At 42.4% G+C, this 18085-nt stretch overlaps 3 protein-coding genes across 3 annotated transcripts; all 3 read right to left on the reverse strand.

The window, feature by feature from the left end:
• Nucleotides 1–5186: 5186 nt before the first annotated feature.
• N7529_012156 (uncharacterized protein) lies at nucleotides 5187–5816 on the reverse strand (the record flags this gene model as incomplete). Its single annotated transcript, XM_057247682.1, has 1 exon — nucleotides 5187–5816. The coding sequence occupies one exon, from the start codon at nucleotides 5814–5816 to the stop codon at nucleotides 5187–5189; it is 630 nt and encodes a 209-aa protein (XP_057093031.1).
• Nucleotides 5817–8272: 2456 nt separating this feature from the next.
• N7529_012157 (uncharacterized protein) lies at nucleotides 8273–9225 on the reverse strand (the record flags this gene model as incomplete). The annotated part of the gene is made up of 2 exons (XM_057247683.1): nucleotides 8273–8475; nucleotides 9117–9225. 2 exons carry the CDS (start codon nucleotides 9223–9225, stop codon nucleotides 8273–8275), a joined length of 312 nt encoding a protein of 103 aa, XP_057093032.1.
• A 6842-nt stretch (nucleotides 9226–16067) lies between these two features.
• Nucleotides 16068–17471, reverse strand: N7529_012158 (uncharacterized protein; the record flags this gene model as incomplete). Its single annotated transcript, XM_057247684.1, has 4 exons — nucleotides 16068–16121; nucleotides 16173–16468; nucleotides 17022–17340; nucleotides 17397–17471. The coding sequence occupies 4 exons, from the start codon at nucleotides 17469–17471 to the stop codon at nucleotides 16068–16070; spliced, it is 744 nt and encodes a 247-aa protein (XP_057093033.1).
• Between the last annotated feature and the right edge of the window lie 614 nt (nucleotides 17472–18085).

Genomic DNA, 18085 nt, shown 5'->3' on the forward strand with positions numbered 1-18085 from the left:
TAGCGCTTAAAGAGAGTGAAGCCCATTCTTCCCGCTACAAAAGTGCACTTGCAAAGATCGCAAAAAGTGCTGAAATGCATACTGCTTTAGTACATACATTATAGTTCGAACTAGATTCGACTTCAGCTATCGCGGCTACTCGCCGCGCCAGATATAATGCTACCCGGGCAAGGGCACATGCTACTGGCATTGTTAATACTAGTGAATTAAGAAGCATGAAGTATAAAGCATCTAAATGGACTGAGGCTGAGGATATTTCCAAACGGAAGCGGAAATGGGCTAAGGTCAACACACAGATCAGAAGGCATGGACGCATGCAAAAGAAATGGGGGCGGGTTATGGCTATTGAAATTCATGTAATTTAATAGATATTTAATTCATTTCCTATTTAAATTGTATTGAATTCGTTCATATATATGGCTGAAATGGGGGTTAGAATTGAATCCTAGAAAAATCTACAAAATGGGTGCAAGTACAAAGTGGGTGGCGGACCCTCCTTCGGAGGGTCTGGTAATTTTTACCGAAAAATTGTAAGGCCCGGTTACTACGGAAAAAAAACGAGAGAGCACACAGAAGATACTGTATTGCTTATTAAGATGTTGGGGATGTCAGGTGACATCCCACATTGGGATAGTCTCCCATGGAGTAGATAGATAGATATCTCTCGCTCTCTCTCTCTCTCTCTCCTTCTCTCCTCCGTCCGGAATACAATATTCACATCTTCATATTCCATTGCCCCTTGTATGATCTCCATGATAAGATAAATATTGTCGGTGAATTGCCAGCAAGTATCCACTATTATTTGTAATTACTTAGTCATGTCAGAAACCCCATAACGTGGATCCCTGTTACTCCGGCCACCCGGTTACTCCGGCCACTTTCTTAGAACTTCAAAAAATCATAATTTTGAACATCATATTCAATACCAAAAATAAACATAAATTGACTATCTAAAACGCGTAGGACATGTAGTATATGTATGCCCTTGAATTCCACACCCAGAGCACGTCACAACACGCCTAATTAGGGGCATAGGAGGAAGTGTAGGTTCAACTGCAACTTCCATAGCAGTATCCATTAGATATATATCTACCATTGCATCTTCATTTTCCACATCCACACCCTGTCGAATTTCCTCCAAACTCCGCAGGCTGCCTATATAGGGTATCTGCTTCTTACTAGCAGCCCTCTTTTTAACAACCTTCTTATTTGAAGCCTCTAATTTCGTTAGGCGGTCTTCCACAATAGTAAGCCGAACTGCGGTCCGAATATACATATCATGCGATCGATGAATTCGCCGTTTTAAAGGTGAAGTTATAGGTCCCGACAGAGATTCTAGTCCTTTTTTGATCGTAGAACTTGTTTTTTGAACTTTTGAGAGACCCCAGAGAGTATCCAAATCGCTAGTACTACTAGAAGAAGTAGGCCGTAGTGGGTGGTCAGAAGGGAGAGAGTTCACAGATTTAACACAAATGTTAAGCTTCTCTAATATATGATTAGCATCTAGAGGTACTAGACCAGCACCTCTAAAACTATTTTGTATAGTAGAAGCTTTAAACGTAGCCCTTCTTGCGATAGGGTAAATTTGAAGGAAGTCGTCTTTATCAATTGAATTCACCCCGTTCCGCATTTCTTCCCCAATCAACCCTCCATATGCCTTTTTTAGTATAGAAAAACAGCCTATATCAAGAGGCTATAGTAAATGAGACGTATAGGCAGGCATATAGAGGCAGATTATCTTATTCTCCTTACACAATTTATTAAATTATGGAGTAAGATGAGAGGAATGACCATCAAGAATCAATAATATATAGGCCCCTTTTCGCGTAGAATTAGGTATAAAGTGCTTCTATAGCCAATCGAGACCAATCTGGTCACTAGTCCAACCATTTAGACTAAGATTGATAGCCCAATTTAGAGGTAAAGGGAACCAGCGTTCTAAAAAGACCTTGCCCTTAAAGATTAAGTACGGCGGGAGAATACCACCTTCAGCGTTAATAGTCTCAACCACAGTAACCCATTCACGATTTCCTGCTTGTAGAACCTTTCGTTTACTATGGTATTCCGCAGAACATATGATATATTGTGAAGAGGTAACACCTATCGCGAATCCCGTCTCATCAAAGTTCCAGATATCAGCCGGAATGATACCATATTTTTGGATAGTATTTTGGACGAGATCAAACCACCCTTTTATAAGTTTAGGGTCTTCAGATAGAGCTCTCTTATAGTCATATCGACGAGAGAGATAGGAGGCAAGAGAATCATGGCGTTTAATAAAGTCTGTAACCCAATTTTTACCAACTTTCGGAGGGGTCTCGGAGGGTGTTAATTCACGGGCACGAAGTAGTAAATTAGCCATATCCCGACACATAGCATGTGTGAGGGCAAACCCTCTAGAGTCCATAGAGAGCAGCCATTCTTCTATCGATTTCTCTTCAGGTTCAGAGAATTTATGGCGATGATGGCGGCGTACAACCTGACTTTCATGGCCCTTCATCCGATCTTGTAACGTTGATCGCGGCATAGTAAAAGCTTCGGCAGCAGCTCTAATAGAGGTGTATTTCCCATTTTCTATAGCTTTCATAGCTAACAGAAGGCGGCCCTCCTGTTCAACCAATTTTTGAGCTTTTTGAGATCGAATTGGGGGCATTGTTGATGTTCAAAAACATACGTTGCTATGGGATCCATTTTATTTTGCGGGTGGCCGGAGTAACCGGGTGGCCGGAGTAACAGGGATCCACGTTAACGTGGATCCCGGCGGGTTCGTCATCCCTGCCGGTCCGTCACCCCACCAAAACTTCATATTTTCTACACTTTTTAAACTCCAATTAAACAACCAAAACACCATTAAATTGACTAATTAAACCTTTTCGGGCATGTATTACACCTATGCCCTTTCCCCATGCATAATGAACATGTAGTTTGCTGGCGTACAGGGGCCAAAACAGGAAGTGTAGTGTTACGGACATACCAGTCACCAATCACATGTGGGGACTGCGACCTACAGATAGGCCACCAAGAGCCAATCGATCAATCTGTTATGCAGATCACGTGCAAGATCCTATACTGGGTGTGATACTTTAAGGATCAGATGGTTTTCATTGGATGCCCGAGGCACCGAGTATATAATAGTAAATTACATAATAATGCCAAGGCATCGCTTAGTGAGAAACCCAGTTTTACTTGTAGCAAGTAGTGCCTAAGGCATCAGAATGCCTTAGGCCCACTTCCGCTCTCAGGTTCTGCTGACACAGCAGAACCTTGAAACCTTAGGGGATCACATGGGGCACCCCCAGTACGAGTCAGAGAAACACTTCGACTTGGGAGCCGTTTCTGGCCCCCTGTTGGTAATCACGAAATATACTCGCACACAAACAAGGCTTACCGCGAGAAGGCCGTTTCCGGCCTTCCACTCACCATCTCCGATAATACTACAATACACCATGAGACGGTTAGCCTCACGTGATCATGCAAGTAGTAGAACAGGTCGATGGTCGATGGGTAGATTCCGCCAAGACAAATCTACACATCTACTATCTACACATCTACACAGGAAGAACTTAGGGATATATAAGGACACTCATTTCATGTATCTAGTTTAGTTCTTCGTCTTCAATCATACATTGTTACTTTTGAATACCTTTGGAACCTCAGAGACTCTTTACTTAATTATAACTTGACACACACTACGACTAGACCAATACTTCGGTATAGATCTATTCGGCGCACTACCTGGCATCGTTCCTCGATACCCTCGACAGGACTCATTCCGCAGTAAGGCCTGCTAGGCAACGGTACGGTTGAGAGACAGATCGTTGAGTAGGCTTCCGCAAAGCCCACAAAGCCCAAAGCCCAACCCAACCCAACCCACGAATGGGTTGGGCTTGGGCCCGATTCTTGAGCCCACGATGGGCTTTGGGCTTTTTTTTTGGGCCCACGGCCCATCGTGGGCCCCCAATGGGGGCCCATCAATTAACAAACAGTGCAAACATACTGATTTTCCTGTAATTGTGACTAAGCACTCACCTCCACCCCTCCAGGGTGTAGGTGAGCCCACACCTGTTAACAAACCCACACCTATTAACAAAAAAACCATTATTTCAATTTCAACCCTATTTTTCAGCCACCATCCCATCTGGATCTATATATTTAAATAGCTCACTATTAGCTTCAAGATAATCTCTACCCCCTGATGCTTCTTCTTTTTCTTTAAGAGCCTGATTGGCGCGGTGCCAATAGTCTCGAATTCTTGCATTTCCAGCCTCACGCCGAATATCCAGCTTAGATTCCTTCGTACAACGCTGATGAACCTTCGAATTGCCTGCAATTGACGATAAAGGACTCTTAGAAGCACCCTTTACAATGCGCTTTGTCTTTTTGATAGGAATCTTGTGGCTTTGCATCCTTTTTATCGTCTGTTTTGCAAGGGCTAGGTCTTGAACAGCCTGCTTGCCGCCATGAATTGCACGGTTTATATGTTTTTGAAGCTTCGGAAGGTCCAATTCATCGTCTTCGAATATAGTTTGAATCTTATCTTCAACTTTAGAGAATCTTTTATCTGAGTTAGGCGGCGAATTCGTTGCTGAACTAGGAAATTCACGGTTTGGTGATAGCGTATGACCATATATTTCAAGGACTGGTTCATCTTCCCAGCCTGGATCAATTTGATCGCACACAATATGCAAATCATAAGGCCAAAGACCGGTGTCTTTAAATGATGATTTAATCGTTTGCGATTTAAATGTGTCTTTGCGGACTGTTTTGATGATTTGAAGAAAATGCCGTTTATCATCAACATCTCCACCCCATCGTACAATCTCATTATTCTTTCTTCGGAATTTTTGTTTCAGAACTGAGAATGGCTTGCCATCGAGAGGCTGGCATCGATGTGTCATTTTTGGTATAAACCACCAAGGTATGATATTAAAGCTTTGGCAGATATGCTCAAATTCCGGGGTTCCATAGGATCTATGGTTATCTATAACCAAAACCCTAGGTCTGCCTTTAGCAACTCGCTTTTTAGTGGCATAATGGAAATCTAACAGCCATTGAATCGCAGTTGTATCGTCGGTCCAGCCTTTAGCAGTTGGTTTAATAACCCTATAGTTGGTAGGATCATCATCGCCGTCAAAACAGTCTTCCATTTGTTCAGAACCACGCATTAAAAACCATGGATGCATAACCTAGCCATCGGCCGAAATACACTCAATTCCAGTAACATTCTGGCCTATTCCACCAGTCGCAATAGTCTCATATTTGCGGGTAGAAGCGACGTTTTCCTTCGTTCCAATACCTAGCTGAAAGCCAGTCTCATCCCAATTATATAGTTCGTTGGCCTGAATTTTGTTCTTTTTAAGGAATTGGCCATAGACCTTATACCAATAAACTAATTCACCGTGTAATTCAGCTTCAATCCTCGCTTTTTCCATCGGCTTTTGTGTACGAAGGTCGATATGGGGTGGTAGGCGTCGAATGAATTGATACCCATACATTTTGCCAACCTGCCGGTCGGAACCACAATGTCGTAAAATACGATTTGCAGCACCCTCAATATCACTAGCATTTGGTGGTGTATATACTGAGTTAAGGTGCTCAATCCAGCGAATAAGAGAGGCTTCTTGTGAGGAATTTAGGGCTTTTTTAGTGGCTGCACGGCCTTTTCCATTTGTCCTGCCTTCCTTTCGGTACCGAAGCTTCCACTTCGAGACGCCAAAATGAGAGGCTGCGGCCTGAATACTGGTAAATTGACCTGATTTATAGGCTTCGAGGGCATTTGAGAGAAGGATCTCTTCTTTTTCGGAGGAAATCGGCATAGTTTTGGTGGTGAAAAATAGGTTTGAAATAGAAATAATGATATTTTTGCTAATAGGTGTGGGTTTGTTAACAGGTGTGGGCTCACCTACACCCTGGAGGGGTGGAGGTGAGTGCTTAGTCACAATTAGTTCATAATTTATGCATCTTTTGCGGGAATTGCTAAGGGCACAACAGCTTTTTACTACGGACACAACAAATTGCTTACATAACAAGAGATATTATGTAATCTCGCATTTTCCATGAATTACTATAGCAACTGCATACACTCAATTATTATTATTATTATCCGTTATTTCCCACTTAGTTTTGAATATCAAGTTATTGATCAATCAATTCATATATTTGACTATCTACACACTCACTTTACCACTCAATTTCAACCATGGCAACCCCATTTGATCAAGCGTACGATTCCCGCGAGGAAATGCTTACAACTCTTTGCAGCTACGCAGTTTCTCAAGGTTACGCTATCACAACGATTAGTTCGAATATCGGAAGGAATATCACTCTTGGATGCGACCGTGGAGGGCAGTATCACGATCGCATTAATGCACTAGAGGGGGCAAAGCGCAGGAAAACTAGCACGAGGCGAATTGGATGCACCTTTCGTTTATATGGTAAGATCTCTAATGGTAAGTGGCATCTAAAAATCAGTAATCCGCACCATACCCACGAACTTGAAGATAATATGATTGCCCACCCAGCAGCGCGTACGATTAGTCAAGAGCAGCGGAATACTATTTGGAACCTTCTTGAGCAAGGCACCCCTCCACGGCAGATTATCGGATTGATCAAAAATAGCGATCCTAGTGTTTTAATAACACCAAAAGATATGTATAATCTACATATTCAATTCCGAAGAGAAAAGCTTCAAGATAAATCACCGCTTTAATATCTTCAAGACGAATTGATAACTTATAAGTGGAAATTTAGATTTCAACAGGATAAGGAGGGTCATATAACGTTTTTTATGTTTGCCCACCCTAAATCAATTCAATACGCTAATCGATATAATAGGGTATTCGTTTTAGACTACATATATAAGACGAATCGTTATGGAATGCCCTTACTACATATCATCGGGGTTTCGCCATCAAATACGACGTTTAGTATTGCCTTCTGCTTTATGCAAAATGAACAGGAAGAATCATATCAATAGGCACTAAGCACCTTTTTCTCATGGCTTGAATCGCCAATATTCCAATTCCAACCTCCGGTTATCTATACTGATCGAGATCTTGCTCTATTAGGTGTTCTTCGTGATGATTTTGCAGATTATCCGCACTTACTTTGCCTATGGCATATTAACAAGAATATTGCCGCTAAGTTAAAAGAATACTTTACTACTAATAAAGCATGGGATGAATTTAACAGCTATTAGCAGAGTCTTGTTAATTCACAAACGGAGGATGAATATAAAACAAGGCTTATAGATTTCAGCAAGAAATATCAATCAATCCCGTATGCACTCCGATATATTAAGGAAACTTGGCTAATCTATAAGGAAAAGATTATTCGTTGTTGGACGAATCAATATCTTCACTTAGGCAATTCATCAACCTCACGAGTAGAAGGTTCACATGCATTTTTAAAGAAGTATATTTAAGCTTCAATAGGTGATATTCTAACAGTTTGGGGTCGAATTAGGCATGCGATACGTACGCAACTTGATGCATTAGTATATGAGGTTAAACATGATCAGTTACAAACCTTACTTTTCGCCCAATCCTTTTTATATTCAAATATCAACAAGCGAGCCTCACATCATTTAATAAGACTAATTCAAGATCAAGTTAACATTGCTAAGAGGGCTACACCCCTTGCCCCACTATCAAACTGTGCTAATGGATATACTAGATCGATGGGTCTTCCCTATGCATATCAAATCGTACGGTTCTTAGAGAAGAAGCAACCAATTCCATTAACTGCTATTCACCCGTTTTAGAAGCAAAATCTGACACCGGAGGATCAATCTGAATATCTACCACTATTGGAACCTCGACTACCTTTACCAAAGGTAAAGAAAGCTGATAAAATAGTTGGAAATATAGGAAATTCAGACGAATTAAGTGGAGAATTGAGTGGGAGTAGGACGCATATTACAGCTACAACTGGGAAGAAAAAAGCACCTTCTAAGTGCTCAAATTGCGGGGAAATTGGGCATACGATCCGTTCATGTAAAGTATAATATATTGAATCATATAATTTGAAGCATCTAAATCATATAAAAATTGATCAGATTAATCAACTCATTTCGATGGGTTGTGTCGGGATTACATAATATCTCTTGTTATGTAAGCAATTTGTTGTGTCCGTAGTAAAAAGCTGTTGTGCCCTTAGCAATTCCCATCTTGTGCCTCGAATCTTAGGTAATTCATTTACAAATTTTTCACGTAAATTAAAACAGTAATTAACCAAATATAAAACATTCTGATTTATTATATATCACTATCTGCTAGTAGGTCTCAAATTCATCATCTAAAGTGATCTTTCTCTTCCTCCCAGAAGTACGTATCCGCGGACCAAGCTCTGGTAGTGGTAGCTCAACAGCATGAGTATTAGCAGAGACATGATTACTATCAACATCATTATCAACATCATCATCAATATCGTCATCAACATCATCATCAGTAATCACATTAATAAGATCCTTAGAATCTGCTATAGCTTACTCTTCAGTATCGCTAATACTATCCGATTCAACATCCTTAGATCTCTTATCCTTCTCCTCCCTTAATACTTCAATCTCGTCTAAAGAGATGAACTCTTCAAGCTCTTTTGCCTCTCAAATCTTAAGCTCGAATTTGGATGTATAAAGATACATCATAAGCTCTTGGATTGTTTCGGACTTTATACGACCACGGCGATAATAACAGATATCACGAGTAGTGTTAAATAGTCTCTCTACACTAGCACCTATAGCTGGAATTAAGAGAATATCTCGTACAAGTAAAGTGATTACTGGGAAACGGGCTTGGTGCTCTCTCTAGAAGGAAAGAGGCTTAGAATCAGTAATATCTAAAATAATTAATATTAATAACATTATACTAAATAAAGTTCATACATACCACTGTCAAGATATTGAGTGATTTCATCTCGAACTAGCTTTGCTTTAGACTTTTGGCCACTAAGCAAGTTTTGAAGTAATGAATTTTGCCTTACTCTTATAGAGGAGTCCTTAGGGTGTTAAGAACTAGTAAGATGCTATTAGTAAGGAACCAATGTATCTCGGAATAAGATACGATATTTATCACGCTATTCTTTATCCCAATCGTCTAACAGAAAGAATTGGAATCTACTATCAGGAGCTAATATAGTAGCAATTATATAGATATGCCCCCGAACTTTATCCGTCTGCGAGTAATATTCATTAAGCTTTTGTCGGCCTGCTTTAAGGGACGAGAGCATTTACTGTTTCCATATAACACGCTTCCGCTTTAGCTGGGATATAGACTTCTCTAAATGCTCAAAAAGTGCATTATAGATTCGGAACACAAGATGTGTAGTTACATCTCGAGTCTTTGAAAGAGCAAGTGTATAATCAAAGAATGGCTTAGTGATGCAAAGAAGATAGTCGATTTAACGCTATTCTTTATTATTTAATGCCATATTATCACAACTATAATCTATATAAAAGGGCCTAAAATAGTCACGAAGTCTTTTTGCCCGGCGAAGTATCAGATATATTGAATTCTACCGAGTTCGCACGTCCTAAATTGCCATAAGTCCTAGCTTATGTTTTTAGAGCTTTAAAAATACATCCCGGCGCTATGGACTTGCCCGGATAAAGACTATAAGATATCGGACCTTGTTTAAGGTATAGGAGATTCCCCGATTCTTGGTTTGTGCATTCGCCTTAGCTAATATAGATTGACTCTTAGTCCACTTAGTCTTAGTGGTGTCATTAAGTGGAGCAGCTTTAAGACAATCAAGACGCTGTTTTAAGCTTAATTGGATCACATGTGTAAGACAAGGGGTCCGGATGATATTAATATCAGGAGGTAAAGCCTGCTATAAAGAATCAACTAGTGTTCTGTTGTTTGATGCATTATCTACTGTTAATCCAAAAATTCGATCTTAGATATCATGATCAATAAGGGTCTGTAATAGCATAGTACTCATATTAGCGCTAGTATAAGCGCTATAAAGAGGTTTGAAATCAAGAAGCACCTCTCGGTACACCTAATCCATATCAATAAAATAGCTAGTAATAGCTATAAATGCCTGTCCAAATAGAGATGTCTAACAATCTAGTGCAATTGATATTTTTGAATTTTCTAGAAGCATTTTAAGGATAGATTTGTAATGGTCTTTGGGACCATACAATGGGAGACAGATCACTAAGACTGCCAAGCACTCTTTCCAACCTTTGGCCTTTTCCCATCAGGGTTTTGCCTGGTTGGTTTTAACGAGGCTATGTAGGACGAGGAGTAATGGATCCGATCATGTAACGGGAATGTTCCGTCTACGAAAAGGATTCGGACGTAGTGTCACTAACGAAGATGGAATCGCAATAAGTGATACCGACAGAGATAATGTGCCCCTAGGAGCTTCGTCTAAACGGGGCATAAAAGGGGATAACTCCCTGGCCCCTATCTAGGGGACAAGAATTAGTCTCTATACAAGAATACTATATCGTTGACGCTCCTCCACTTGTTCATTACCGATCCATCATCGTATCTTACCGGATTGACAGGCTGATCACCCCTGACCTAGTAATCTTCTTACAATTCTAATTCTTCTTTTTCAATCCCCTTCGATACGATGGTCGGAAACCGAAGAACGAGACAAGCTAGTACTACTGGCGAAGAATCCCCGGATCTCCCTCGAAGTGCCCAAAACCCGGAGATCACTCCGCGAATCACTGAAATCAGCGGAGACGACGAAGGAGAAGATTCCCTTACACAGTAAGTCGTACAAGAAGAGCAGAATATTGAAAGAATAGAGAAAATCCTCTCGCTCCGATAACGGGCTGTGCAGGTTCAAAACGAACTTAACGGCCTTAATGATAAAACGAAACGAATGCGAATACATAATAACTCGTCGTCGGATATTGATAAACCGATATAGAAAGGAGAAATCAAGATTCACGTTTCCTCTTTTAAGGAAAACTTTACCATTTAAGACCGTGACATATGGCTCGATGACCTTAAGCTCTAGTTTTTAAGGGCACTAAGGAAATTCGTTTCGGATTAACAACGAATCATTACTAGCACCACTTCTCTTTGTGTAAAATTCCGTGATATCTGGCGGACTAAGCAACGAAATAACCCCGAAGAAGCTAAGAAGTGGGACTATTTTAAGGAATGGACTAAAGGCCTACTCGAGAATCATTTCAATCTTAAAAGCGAGATACTGAAGTCATTTAATTCTGCAAAACAACGGGCTATATAGCACCCCCACGAGTTCGAGAGATATCTCGAAACACTAGAGAAACATCTCCTAAAAAAGACCGAAGAGCAACGTGCCTAAGACCTTTTTATAAAGCTATAGGCCCCTCTGCAAAACGTCCTTATTAAATATTAGAACGGGGATGTACCGGCGACTCGCCGACAAATCTCCCGCGATGCTGAAACGTACTACCTAAGCCGTTTTAAAAGGAATCAAAAGGATTAGGACGCTAAGAACAATAAGCGCAAACGAGACGGGACTGACTTAGACCCGAAATCCAAATCTGACGATACCGACGACAGCGGTAAAAAACGTAATAGAGAATCTCAAGGTCGAGGACGTGGGAACCGAGGCCGCGGCCATAGAGGAGGATCCTGCAATTCATAACGGGACAACCCCGAAAAGTCCCCGAAACGTAAAAGAGATAAGAAGGATAACTCTAACGTTACTTGTTTCCGATGCCGAGAAAAGGGACATTTCGTAACTGATTGTCCCGAAAAGGACGAAACCGTTATATCGTTAATTCAATAACTAAAAAAAGCAAAGGTTAGCAGATTCGCCAATAACGACAAAGTAAAAAAAGAAAAGGAGTCCGAATAGACGATCCCGCTACTCCGACTCCTCACCCCTTAATCGGGAGTGTTACGCGCCTACACGTACTAGTTCGCTACGGCGATATCGAAACACATGTAGATTTGGATACTGGCGTAGAGGTAGATGTGGTGAGCCGATTATTCGCTGATTAACATAAGCTTACTAAAGCTCTATTTCGGAGCCTATCTCTCGAAGGCGTATTAATAGAACGCCTTAGAACCTATAGGGTTTATTGGGTGCCCCTTACTGTCACTGATTCCCGAGGAATCACTAAAACTTTTAAACGACCTTGTATTAGGATCGACCGAGACCCCACCGGAAGTCCCATACTTCTTTCCCGAACCACCTTAGATGAATTCGACATCATCCTTCGTCTAAGAACCTCGGAGTGGTGGTTTAGAGCCAACAAATTCGAATTACTTAACCCCTATCAATTCGCTAAGAAAGCAAGGAATAAGGCATATATATATGCCCTAGTTAAAATGCCAGAACACGTGTGGCTACCCGATAAAGACGAGGATCAAGAGATCTTAGGATATGATATTCTATCCGAACTCGAGGCGTATCGAGACGTATTCGACCACGAACGGGTAGGAACTTTGCCCCGAAACAAGACAACGGATCATATAATTGATCTAGAAGAAGGGACCACAGCACCATATGGCCCTATCTACCCACTCTCTAGGAAGGAGCTTAAAGAACTGTGGACTTACTTAGTCGACAACATTAAGAGAAAACGGATTCGACCTTCTAAGAGCCTAGCAGGTGCTCTAATCCTCTTTGTCCTAAAGAAAGATGGTACCCTGCGTATGTGCGTGGATTACCGAGGACTTAATAAAGTAACAATCAAGAATCGCTACCCTCTCCCCCTCATTTCGGAAATCCTAGACCGCTTATCAGGATTAAGATTCTTTAGTAAGGTCGATGTCAAGGACGCTTACTACCGGATTCGTATTCGGGAAGGAGATGAATGGAAAACGGCCTTTAGGACCCGTTACGGCCATTTCGAGTATATGGTCATGCCATTCGGACTGTCGAATGCCCTAGCAACATTCTAAAGTTACATGTATAATGCACTTGGGGGACTAATTGACACCGTTTGTATAGCGTATCTAGACGATATCTTGGTCTTTACCCCTAACCGAGAAAGTCATATAAAGGCACTACACTCTATATTCGAATGCCTTAGGAAACCTGAACTCTATATTAAACCGTCTAAGTGCACATTCTGCCGCGATAAGCTCGAGTTCCTCGGGTTTATCGTGAATGGGGAAGGCACTAGAATAGACGAGAATCGAGTGAAAGCAATTCAGGATTAGGAAGAACCTACCACGTACCACGACCTATAGGTATTCCTAGGATTTTATAACTTCTATCGACGTTTTATTAAGGGCTATTCACAAATCACATAGCCACTTACATCGATGCTAAAGGGCAGCAAAAATGGTCGGAAACCTAGAAGTTTCGAGTTTAACGAAACCGAAAGGGCCGCGTATCGAGGGCTAAAAGGGGCCTTTTTATTAGCGAGTCTATTAAGATATTTTAACCCTGAAAATCCAATCCGATTAGAAATAGATACGTTAAATAAAGGTATAGCTAGAATTCTGTCACAGCCTGATGTAGGAGGTCTGTATCGCCCTGTCGCGTTTTAGTCCCGGAAATTCTCCGGCCCGGAGTTAAATTATGCTACCCCTAACCAGGAATTATTTGCAATTGTCTACTCCTTTTAACACTAGCGCCACTATTTAGATAGCAGCCGGTACCCTATCGAAGTACTAACGGATCACGCGAACCTACGGACTTTTATGTCCTAGTAGAAGCTGAATGGTCGATAGGCACGATAGTGTATGTATCTAGCGCCGTTTAATTTCATTATTAAACATAGGTCTAGAAAGACCAACCCCGTAGATAGGTTGTCGCGGATACCCAACTCTAAGGCAGTGTTAACTAGGATAGAGTTAATGACCACGATTCGAGATCGATTGGTTAGTAAAGAAGCCGAGAGCCCTGATCGGGTCGAAGGGCTAGATGTACCGATTGGCGATGACCACGGTACCTATCGGGACGCCGATATAAATCACTCTCTAGAATAGATTGAGTAGCAGGATCTATACGAAGAATTCGGTATTAAGACCAACTTTGATAGCGCTGAAAGCGCCAAGATCCAATCTATCAGTAGTGAAACTGAATTGGATATGCTCTTATAGATTCGTGAGTTATAAGAGAAAGACCAGGAGTCCGTACGCCGGAAAGCGAGCGTTTCGGACCCGGATCGAGAAAGTAGCGTGTGGTCTATCGATAAGATAGGGTTACTCCGATTCCGCGGTCGAGCATACGTACCCTAGATGCGGGAATTGCGCGAGAAGATACTAGAACTGCATTATGACGATCCTATATCAGGCCACTTTAGGCGAGCCCGTACTAAGGAGCTTATTAAACGCTAATATTATTAGACCAATATGATAGCGGATATAGATGCATATATTAAGTTATACTAAGTGTGCTAACGGAGCAAAACCACACGCGAGAAACTATACGGGAAACTCGAGCCGCTTCCGTATCTATACCGACCCTTTGCCGAATTGTCTATAGATTTTATTACCAGCCTACCGGCGTCGATCTAGAAAGGTCAAGTCACAGACGCTATCCTGGTTATCGTGGACCGTTTTTCGAAATGGTGCCTCTTCACCCCAGTTTTAACCACGATAGATGCATCTGAATTAGCAGAAGTATTCCACATAGAAGTTGAACTGAGGTATAGACCACCGGATGGTATTGTATCTGACCGAGGATCAGTCTTTACTAGTAGGTTTTGGTCGAGACTATACTGTCTGTCAGGCATTAAGAACAGGTTTTCGACGGCGTTTTATACCTAAACCGATAGGCAAACGGAAAGGATGAACCAGACCCTAGAAACATACTTACGATGTTTTATCGGCGAAAACCTTAAACGATGGCCATCACTATTACGGGTGGCCGAATTTGCCTATAACAATACGGAAAATGCCATAATAGGCACGAGCCCCTTTCGAGCCCTTCTAGGGTATGACCCTAATTTCTAAGTACGCTTAAACAGCGTTACCGAGCGCGAGGCCCTAGCCGTAAAAGACAGACAAGCAAAACTCTAGGAGTTACGAGAAAAACTCTAGGAACATTGGCGAAAAGCGATTAAGTCGTAGGCAAAATATTATAACCAGCGCCACCAACCTATGTCATTTAAAGTTAGAGAACTTATTATATTGTCTACCGCGAACTTACGGTTCAAGTATAAGAAATTAGCACCTAAGTTTATTAGGCCGTTTCGAGTTCTAAACTACGTCGGAAAACAAGCGTATCGTCTTGTATTACCCGACAAGTATGCCCTTCTACATAATGTATTCCCTATCTAGCTCCTACGGAAATAGAATAGCTCCGTTAACGAACAACAATCAATGCCTATACCGGAGCTATAGGAAGATAACGAATAGGAGGTCGAAGAGATCAGGGACGACCAGCGATTCGACGGAGACTTACATTACTTGGTTAAGTGGACCGGCTGGCCATCCGAATATAATCAATGGGTCCTAGAGGAATCTATAAACGCGCCAAAACTTATCGCGAAATACACCAAGGAAAAGAAAAAACTACAGGAAATTGATTCACTACCTGCTAAGAATAAACTTAGAACTGGTCGAAACATTGATAGAACTTCCCCGAATCATCCAGGGACCACAAAAGAGCCACTCAAACTATACCGCAATTCTCGAAGAACAACGGGAAAAAACCTCAGAAAGTGAGGGGAAGTGGCATAGGGAAATCGCCAAGGTGCTGCTCGATTCTACGAATCTCGGCCGAAGTTGGGTCGAACAGCGCAGCCATCACCGCGGAAACACTATTATAGAAGTTAGCTAAGGAGGCCATCCAGAAGTTCACATTCTCCTCCGAGTACTACAGTTTGGGACAAGCACGCGACCTCTCCCACAGATAATGCCATTTGACGGGATTGCCAAGGGGGACACGGTATTCGGGCTGATGGTTGGCTAACTAGGAAGCATAGTCGGCGATCTCATTGGCCTAGAAAAACAAAATCACCGTCAGCGAAAAACTCTAGGAACAAAAGCGACTCCTTCCCGACTCACATTTGGCTTGGCTGTATTAGAGATCTGGTGAACAACCTGATGCTGCTCTAACAACTTGGAAAAAGCACCCACAATATTGCGAACTTTGAGAGCAAGCTTAGAAGTAGCCTTAGGTACTATGCCAGGGATCCGCTAGAACTCGGCGAGCTATGTAAGAACGGTAAGCAGCTCAAAACGGTGTCCTGTAAGACCGACAGGAAGCTGTAAAAGGAGTTAGTAAAGAGTCGAACCCGAAAAACAAACGGAACATACCTGAATACAGTTACCTTTGGACTTAAAGCAACCCACACACTTGCGAGACTGATCAGTGTCCTGCTTGCAATGGAAAGCAAACGGAACCGGGAAACCGGCCGACTTATGAGCAGCAAACCAGTTCGCAACGCTCACGCGGAAACAGGTATTGCAAGGCGTCTCGGTATGGACGACGGGCATTGACATCTGACGGCGATACTCAGTAGCGACACGAGCACGACTCGGAGTCGACTTAGTGCGAGTCCGCTTAGAGCCAGGACTTGGCGAGGGTGTTGACATGACGACGGGGACGCGATCTAGGAAAAAGAAGACGCGTCAGTAAAGGTGTTGTTAAGCAAAACAGTAAAGAAAACGCCTATGAAAAGACGGCAAGTCATTTTGGTTTCTCTAAGTGAAACTTCACAAGTGAAAACACAACAACAACCACATGGCTTCTCACCCATCCGCCTACATGATAGAGACTCACCTTGCCACTTGATGAATGATCTCGAAGAATGATGAAGGGATCGTCAGCGAGACGCAGACGCAGAAAGGGGAAGATGGTTATGGAAGTAGGAAGTTGAGAAGTGGGAAGAAGAAAAAAAGTGAAGGAGAGAAAGTTGAAAACAATGGAGATCTTTCAAAACAGACATGGAGACCTTATCAGATCTACATGTTAGAGATTTGCATGTTGAGACAAAAACCACGCTTTACATTCTACCTGCACGTTGCCAACTCGACTCCCGAAACAGAACCACCCCCGAAATAAATTCGAAACATCCCCGATTCACAAAATGGCTAAGTACAGAGGAAAACTTTCCTTTATGACTCGCCACAAGATGCGAAAATTCGCCTTGGTAACTACGATACCGTTTGGAAGTGTCAAACCCTCAGGGTGACAATCATTTCCAGGCATATCCTCTCCGGCTTTTGTATGACCCTCGGGGAAAACCTGCCCGTAAATCGCCCGACACTCGCCCATCACGCATTCACGGAGCTCCTCGAGGAAATCAATCTTGGCCTGGGTCCATAGAATGTATCCCGGATCACTGATGCAGAGGCGGAGAGACTGCTCCGCCTCCCACTCCTGCCAATCTAGTTGAGATGTAGTAAGACGGGGTCGAGGAATAGGGTTCGGATTGTCCTGCCGTCTTTGATGAATGAATTTTCGATACCGAGTCCCTTCTTCCTCCTGCGCATTCGTTAGCGAAACCAAAACGAAACATGTATGACTATTGGACGTACCGGCCTAAATCGATTGACGACATAAGCACTCCGATGAGCAGTATGAGCGCGCTCGAAGGCATAGCCCAAACGCATTACAGCCCTATTAACCTCATAAAGGAATGAATAGCTCCAGTCGGGAAAGGTGAATTCAGAACCCTCTGGGGGTTTAAAACCATCGTCCTAAAAATTCTTCAACGAATCGAGTACTTCGGAAAGATCCAAAGCATCGCCGGCCATTCCTTCTAAGGGGGGACTACAACTGTCCTTCCGCTTCGTGTATTGTCCACATAACACCGACGCTTCGTTAACGAGTCGGCAGTTAATCCGCACCACAGAACAAGGATCGGCATCCGCTTTGAAATGCGACATAGTATGTCGAAGGCAGGGCATACACCATTAATACCTTAATGAAGGAAAAGTGTATCTAGTCCATTTCAGGGGGCGATTTCCATCTCTATCACTCCCTTCGCTATCCCCACCATCACCGCCATCACCGCGGTCCGCCGCTCTCCTCTTGCGGGCCTTAGAAGCTGTTTCCCGGGTAATCCTCTTCGGTGGCATGTCGTGGACGAATCTGGGGAGAAACTGAAATTTACTGCTACAGCAGACGGGCTGCTACTAATCAAATACCATGAAGAACAAAGCCGTCCAGTCTACCTGAAAGAGCTAAGTTTGGACACGGGGTTTAACATGAAACCCAATAAAGG

Source organism: Penicillium soppii (assembly GCF_028829465.1).
Source record: "Penicillium soppii strain IBT 18220 chromosome Unknown utg000010l, whole genome shotgun sequence".
Classification (NCBI taxonomy): Eukaryota; Fungi; Ascomycota; class Eurotiomycetes; order Eurotiales; family Aspergillaceae; genus Penicillium; species Penicillium soppii.